The sequence below is a fragment of the Hipposideros armiger genome, unplaced genomic scaffold, assembly GCF_001890085.2.
Source record: "Hipposideros armiger isolate ML-2016 unplaced genomic scaffold, ASM189008v1 scaffold_732, whole genome shotgun sequence".
Classification (NCBI taxonomy): domain Eukaryota; kingdom Metazoa; phylum Chordata; class Mammalia; order Chiroptera; family Hipposideridae; genus Hipposideros; species Hipposideros armiger.
In genome coordinates this window covers 388,268-396,132 of record NW_017732082.1, presented here as the reverse complement: position 1 = coordinate 396,132, position 7,865 = coordinate 388,268, and the positions used below count along the sequence as shown (strand labels likewise).

The 7,865-nt window shown below is 48.5% G+C and overlaps 1 protein-coding gene across 4 annotated transcripts in view; it reads left to right on the top strand.

Annotated features, from left to right (window-relative positions):
• Nucleotides 1–7,865, top strand: part of KCND3 (potassium voltage-gated channel subfamily D member 3) — a 220,882-nt gene that overhangs the window by 202,626 nt on the left and 10,391 nt on the right. For all 4 annotated transcript variants that reach the window (XM_019627461.1, XM_019627458.1, XM_019627459.1 and 1 more), the window contains one exon: nucleotides 6,158–6,320. In XM_019627461.1, the coding sequence (XP_019483006.1) occupies nucleotides 6,158–6,320 (163 nt within the window). The remainder of the gene's footprint in view (nucleotides 1–6,157; nucleotides 6,321–7,865) is intronic.

The window sequence follows — 7,865 nt, the reverse complement described above, 5'->3', positions numbered from 1 at the left end:
CAGAGGGCAGTGTCACTGGCCCTCATATGTGGGATCCAAACCGGGGCCCTCTGGCATCCCAAGCCAGTTCTTAACCATCATGCCACTCGGCCGGCCCAAGATGCTTCTTTTTTAATGAAAGGGGAACAAAAGTGGAAGTGAGAAGTCTGGTTAAGAGGCTTTTGCCAAAGTCCAATCTACAAACAAATAGTAGCTCATTTAACCTCTCACAACAACCTTGTGGAATGGGTACTATTATTTTATCAATCCCAGGAAACTGAGGACTGAGAAGTAATGATGTGATCAAACCCACCCAGCTAATAAGTGACAGAGACAGGATTTGCCCCAGGTAGTCTGTCGCTCAGAGTCCACACCTTTTTTTTGGGGGGGGGGGACGACAGTGTGTTTTTCCAGGACCCATCAGCTCCAAGTCAAGTAGTTTTTTCAGTCTAGTTGTGGAGGGTGCAACTCAGTGGCCCATGTGAGGATCGAACCGGCAACCTTGGTGTTATGAGCACTGTGCTCTAACCAACTGAGCTAACTGGCTGTCTCCAGAGTCCACACTTTTAACCGCTACACTGTGCTGCTGCCACTGAGGCAGGGAGATAAGAGAAGGGGTGAACTCCAGCTGACTCCTGGAGCCCTCTCCCAACCCCACCCCTCCCCAGAGGAGCGGGATGTGAAGGACAGGGTAGGGCAAGGGAAACAGGCCAGACAATTCTGCCTCTTACTACTTGAGTGAGCTTGAACAAGTCATTATCGTCTCTGGACTTCAGCTCCTCATCCCTAAGGAGGGTTAACCCTGCCTGATAGGGTTATTGTGAGACCCCTCCATGCAGGTAAATTTCCTAGCACAGGTTCCATCTGGTACGTTGTTCCCTCCATCCTTCCATTCCCCATCCCCTCTTCTTCAGGCCAGATGTTCCCATTCCTTTGATGGCTTCCCATAGGAGAGGGTTTCCAGACAATTCGCTATCCCAACCTCCCTTCTCTGAACGTGATCCAGTTAATCAGTGTCTTATAGAATATCAAGTACCCAGAGCCCCACACGGCAGCCTAGGAGTGGTCTGCATCAAGGGGCAGAGTATCAACAGCCACTCCCTTCTTCTGGACACTGTCCTCCCATCAACCCAACCTACGGTGGCCTTAGGTTTTTAGCATCACACTGGTGGCTGTGTTGAAGCTAAATCCCCCTAGCGATTTTTAACATGGACAGCTTTTAAGCTGGTCTCTCCCATCAGCTATATAGTCATTGATTATTTGATTCAAAATGCTGGTGTCGTCATTGATCTTTGTTGAAATTAATCTGGTTGGCTTTACCCATGGTTATGACCTGTTAAATTCCTTTTGACTCCTACAGACCTCAATTCATAGTAGCTCTGTCATTTAGAAATCTGAAGAGGTTGCTTTAAAATTATCAGCAGTAGCCTTATCATCACCATCACCATCATCATCCTCCATATCATGGGATCCAAATGGAAGAAGGTTAAACAAAAGCAATAATTTGTTGGTCTGCAGAGTCAAAGGAAGAACTGAATGACTAAACCACAGAAAAAGGCAAAAGCAAGGCCAGTCCTCAGTAAGAATTAGGACAAGAACTTGAACTCCATCAGATTTCCCTTTCCTTCTCTCTTCTCTTTCTGTGTGTCAGCCTGCTTCCTCCCTAACGACAGTCTGGCTTTTTCCCACAGCAGAAAGCATGGCTGCCAACAGCTCCTGAGATTTATTTGTTGCCCCTTCAATTTCTTTGAAAGAGATTGATCTGGTCTCAAGAGTGAAAATCCAGGGAAGGGAAAAAGGTGTCCGATATCATTAGCCAAGAGGGGAAACACAACTCAAAACCACAATGAGATACCACTTCACACCCACTAGGATGACTAGAATCAAAAGACAAATAGTAGCAAGTGTTGGTGAAGATATGGAGAAATTGGAACTCTAACTTATTGCTAGTGGGACTGTAAAATGATACAGCCACTTTAGAAAACAGTTGGACAGCTCCTCAAACTGTTAGCGTTACCATATGACTCCTAGAAAAAATGAAAACGTGTCCACACAAGAACTTATACACAAATTTTCATAGCAGAATGTATTCCTAACAGCCAGAAAGTAGAAAAAAAAACAAATGTCTATCAACTACAGAATGAATAGACAAAATGTGGTCTATCCACATAATGGGAAGTGATTCAGCCATAAAAAGGAATGCAGCACATGGATGAACCTTGAAACCTTAGCAAACACAAAAACCATTGAATCGTATGATTTAAGTGGATGAATGTTATGGTATGTAAATTATATCTCAATAAAGCTGTGAAGCCCAGACAAGGAGCCCATTCACCCAGTTTGAGTCAGATGCCCTAGTCTGAACTTCCTGTGACTCATGGGAGGCGGGGCTTAAAGAGAAGGTTTGTTGAGAACATGGCAGCTCCTCTGAGAACCAGCTCCTGTGGACAGAGTGCATGTCATAATGGGTGAGGGACACACCTCCAAGGCGAGTTCGGGTATGAGCAGATGGAACACTAAGTGCCCACCACATTGGCTGTTTATTGAGAATTTACATTTACCCAGACATGGCATTAAGTGCTTCTTCTGAATTATAATTCTCACAACAACCCTGTTAAGTTGAGACTATAAAACCCATTTTATATTGGTAGAGGCTCAGGTTAAATAACTTTCCCAAGGTCATTTAACTATCTTAGTAAATACTGTGGCGCTGGGGCTCAACCCTGGATCTGACGCCAGCCTCCTCTCTCAACCATTAAGCCATGCTTTCTCCCTCTGGCTTTATATGAGCTTTTGGAAAATTCTGGAACACGTGACTGGAGACCTAACTGTAGGTCCGTGTGTATTTCATTTACCCTCTCACTAAAGGAGACCATTCTAACATGAAAACCATGCACTTCCTTTGCTGGTGTAGGACCATTGTTGGTAACCTTTGAGGAGCGCCGGAAGACAGGAGATGGTTGTTCAGCCCCTACTAGCCACACTGCTGTCCACACCACATTCCTCCAGCTTGCTAAGGCTGTAAAGAGCTGGGACAAAATCACCGCTTGCTGAAATTACAATGCTGTAGGTCTGTAGCAGTCTCCAGACCCACAAGCCAGTTAACCCTCTCAAAACCAGAAATAAGGTTAATTTGCCAAGATGGATGCTTAGCGAACCAGTACAGTTTCTTTTCCAAACGTTTGCCAGCTGTCCACTTAATAATCTGCTCTCAAATTCTGCCAGAAATTTAATGGCAGAATTGACGGACGCCAAGCCTGTTGGTCTGTGGTTTCTCAGGCCTCCTTTCCCTTTCTTTAAAAACACAACAGTCTTCTGTCAGTCTCTGGTCCCTCAGTATATCTCTGCTGCGTCATGATTTCTCAGCGATCGCGGGCAGTGACGCTGCCTCTCCATCTGCACGTCCCTCCTGTCTCCATGGTGGAGTCCAGGTGGGCCTGTGAAGTGAATCCTGGAGACAGCTGGTTGTTCGCCTGCTCTGCCATCACTCGCCTGCTCTCCCGTCCCCTACCTCAAGCTCCCGACCCTTTTTATCCACATTTGTTCCAGCCTTCCTGTGATAAAGCATGTTCTTCTCGGTGGAGAAGGCAAGAGCGCATGGGAGTTGAGTTGTTGTGCTTTCTATCTTCTGTTGCCAGCAGACCATCTGCCCTAGCAGTTGGCATAACTGTCCTCATTCTTTCTGCCAGTGGGTAAAACAACCTTTCTGTCATCCTTAGCATTTTTTTTTAAGATTTTGTTGGGGAATTGGGGAAGGGGAAGTGTTAGGGAATTGGGAAGGGAAAGAGCCAAGTTGTTGTCTTTCAATCTTAGTTGTGGAGGGTGCAGCTAGCTCAGCTCCAAGTCCAGTCGCCATCACGCTGCCCATCGGCAGCTTGCGGCCACTCAGCTCAAGATGCCGTGTTCAGTCTTAGTTGCCAGTGGGTGCTGCCTACCATCCCATGCGGGAGTCAAACCAGCAACCTTGTTGTTAGGAGCACGTGCTCTCACCAGCTGAGCCATCCTGCCACCAGCTGGCAGCTCAGCGCCAGCTCAGCTCCGTCGCAGCTCACTGGCCCATGTGGGAATCCAACCAGTGACTCTGTTGCTCAGAGCTCATGCTCTTAACTGAACCACTCAGCCACACCCCCTTAGCATTTTTCACCAGCTTCAATCCCTCTGAGATGTAGCCTTCCTGACACTGTTCTTGCATAGTCATGCCACGCTTCATTTTCATCCATGGTCATGTACACAATGTCCACCTTTCCATTATATCATCTGAAAACCCCAGCTAATGTGATTTAACTGTAGGGATCATTGGGATAATTTGGGATGTGGGACAATCAGTTGTGTTTTTAAAGCTTCCTAGCAACAGAGACCATGGTTATTAGAATGCCAAGTAAAAGTAATCATATCTATTGTTTATAGAGCTGTGTATGTCACAATAGGATTATGACCTTTTACTCTTATTATCTTCATTTTATAGACAAGGAAACTGAGGCCCATGGTAATATTCCCCCAAGGTCACACAGTTATTTTATGGTGGAGCTGGGTGGGTCTTGAACCCGCATTGTCTAACTCCAGAAGCCAAGTTCTCAGCCAGGTCACTCTTGAGCATCATGGCAGACAAGGCAAACCCAGTGTCCAAGTTCCACAAGGAGCTATCCCAGACGTTAAGGTCAGTGGCATGAAGGAGATAGCTTGAACCGGGACAAAGGACCTGGACACTGAAGGAAAAGGAAGATAGTTCTCAAAACAGGAGCCCAATTCATAGGTTGTTGAGAGGTTTCAACGACATCAAATGTGTGCCAACCACTGGTGTGGCTGCCACAGAGCCCTCAGGTGTAGGAGGTGAGGACCTCATCTTCTGAACCGGCTCACTCCATCCCTTCCACATCTCTCTGGAGCCCAGGACACCTGGGTCCCCTCAAAACAAGTGGCTTTGAGCCTCACTATTTCAGCACCAACCATTCCTGGTCATCCTAAGCCTGTTTCTGCCCTGAACACCCAGGGGCACCGAGGCCAGGGAAAGGGTGTTTCTGGCTTTGGCCAAAGGAGTGATAACAGCTCCTTGCTTAATAAGTCCTTTAAACTATCTCAGTTGACCACTAAATTATCTCACTTGACCACTCTTGAGAGTGTCTCACTGATTAGAGGACAGAGGCTCAGGCCTGCCTGCCCGGGGCTGAACAGGACCCAGGCCAAGTCGGTCCCAGGGGGCAACTGCCACGGTGTGAAGTGCTTAAGAGAGTTTCTGAAAGCTCTGAGTGGAGCAGGCACTATCCCAAAGCGACTACATGGCTTAAGGGGCTGAATTTCAGAGCTCGTGGTCCCCCCTCACTCAGTGTGGTTAGTAGAAAGGAGATGAAAGCGAGAGGAGTGGGTTTCATCCCAGCTGTACCCAACCGTGCGCAGTCCACTGTACGCCTCTGAGCCTCAGTTCCTGCACCTGTAAAGCGGGGATAAGGATGCAAACTTTACAGGGTTCCTGGAGCTTATGTGAGGTAAATGTGTAAAAGTGCTCTGCAAATTATAAATCTCTACATCAATAGAAGGTGAGTTTATTATTTTTATTATCATAAATGAGGCCAGGATGCTCTTCTGCTTGAAACTCGTCCGTGGCTCCTCGTTGCCCTTGAAACCCACACTCCTCGTCGTGGCCCACGAGGAGGCATGGTCTGGCCCCTGCCTGCTTTTGTATAACTCCCCTCCCTTGCTGTGTGCAGCCCCACTGGTTCCTTAACCCTTCCTAGAACAGGCCAAGCTCCTTCTAACTCCAGACCTCCGGACTTGCTGTTCCCTCTGCCCAGCACACTGTTCCCCGAGGGTGTCGCATGGCTGGATGGATCGTTTACCTTCAAATCTCAGCTTAAATGTTCCCTCATCGGAGAGGCCTTTCCTGACTACACTCTCCCACCTGGCATAGCACCCATCTCTCTATTCTCTTCCTGGAAATAACCACAAGTCACGATGTTTTTATGAATTCACTTCCTTGTTTATAGTCTTCTCCTTGTAGGATGTTGGCTCCGTGAACATAAGGATCTTGTCGTTCCTTATGGTACCTGGCACATAGTAGGCACTCTAAACAACTGCTGAATGAAATGAATGAATCAGTGAATGATTTGCAGGGAAGCCTGACCTGTTTCCCAAATGGTCCCTCTTCCTTACGCCTGTTTCTGTCTCTCTCTCTCTCTCTCAGATACGGAGACATGGTGCCCAAGACAATTGCCGGGAAGATCTTCGGCTCCATCTGCTCCCTGAGTGGCGTCCTGGTCATTGCCCTGCCAGTCCCCGTGATCGTGTCCAACTTCAGCCGGATTTACCACCAGAATCAGAGAGCCGATAAACGCAGGGCACAAAAGGTAAGCCTGAATCCCGGGGCGGGGCGGGGAGGGGCGGGTGCAGCTCCCGAGGCGGGGCTGGCGCTTCACCGTGACAGCTGTCAATCAGGCTGCCGGGCCTGGAGTTCCTGGGAGAGATGCGCAGACAGCCCCTGGCTTTGGAAGGCAAAGCAGCATCCTGTTCCTTCCTACCTATCAGTGCCCTGCATTCCAGTCCCCAATTATCCATAAACTGATTATCTCCCTTGGGGATATTCTATGCAGTCTGCTTGAGCCTCTCCCTGGCTGTCCCTCCAAGACCTCAGCCATCACCACTCAGCAGTGCCCTGGGCTCATCCCCTCTTTCAGCCAAGAGCTTCCTGGAGGGACATAATCGTTTTGCCATACTTTACAATAGCCTATAGAAAACACAGCGACAAAAATAAATTTGCTGAAAAGAAAAATGAATCCTCTGAAAGGAGGACAGTCTGAGACCATTGAGCTCGGGGATAAGTGGCACAGCAGGCTTTCGTCACCTCAGGGTATCTTGGGGTCAAAGCACAGAGTTGCAATTGACAATCAGGAGCAGAACCATGGGTCCTGAGGAAAGGATTCCGTGGTATCCAGAGTGCTCGGCTTAAGAAGGCAGGGCTGGGTGAGCACCCTCGTTTTCCCGCAGAATGGGGGAAAATGGCAGAAAGCTTGGGTGGGCACCAGACAGAAGCTGTCTTTCCTGGCTGGACCCCATCCTCCATCCAAAGCAACTCACCCACTTAGCCTGCCACATTCACCTGCGTTTTTAGGGCATCTGGCTGGTGAAGGTTCTTGGGTCGTGACTTTTACAATTCCAGAGTCCTGTCAGGAAAGTGGGGTGACAGATAGGGAGTTTTCATCCCTCTTCTGACCTGGGCTGAAACACGGTACCCCATTCAAAGCATCCCAACCTCCAGCGGGTGTTTCTGGGTACAGTGTACAGGGGGGTGGGGGGACCTCGTTGAAAGAGTCGCTTATGGAGGCCTGAGATTTTCTTCTTTTCATTCATTTGTTCCACCAGCACTTACTAAGCACCTACTGTGTGTCGGGCGCTATGCACTGAAGGTGGGTTACTTCCTCACCACATGGTCCCAGCTGCTGGCCTTCCACTCACATGGGGAGTCCCCAAGTAGCAGAGTCGCCGACATATCAGAAAAATCCAGAATTTCAGGACACACCTGTGTATGGTGACTGGAAACAAAGCCACAACATTCACGAAAGCTATTAATAGCTCCGAAATGTTTGATTTGCATATAATAATACTGAATAATGTAGCATATATTATATAATTATACACTATATCCAGCCGGTCCCCACTTCCAGCTTACCCCCTTTTGTGTGCCCGTCCTCACAGCTCCTCCTTTCACTGCTGCCTCCCTCTGCCTGTGCTGAAATCTAGTTTGACTTACCTTGACCTGGGTCTGTGCTGCGGCCAGCCTGCCTGAGATTGATCTTCTGGCTCTATGCTGCCCTCCCATCCCCTCCAGCACCCATTTCCTGCCTCTTCACCCAAGGTCAGGGCTCTTCCACCCCCCACACCCCCCACTTCCCCAC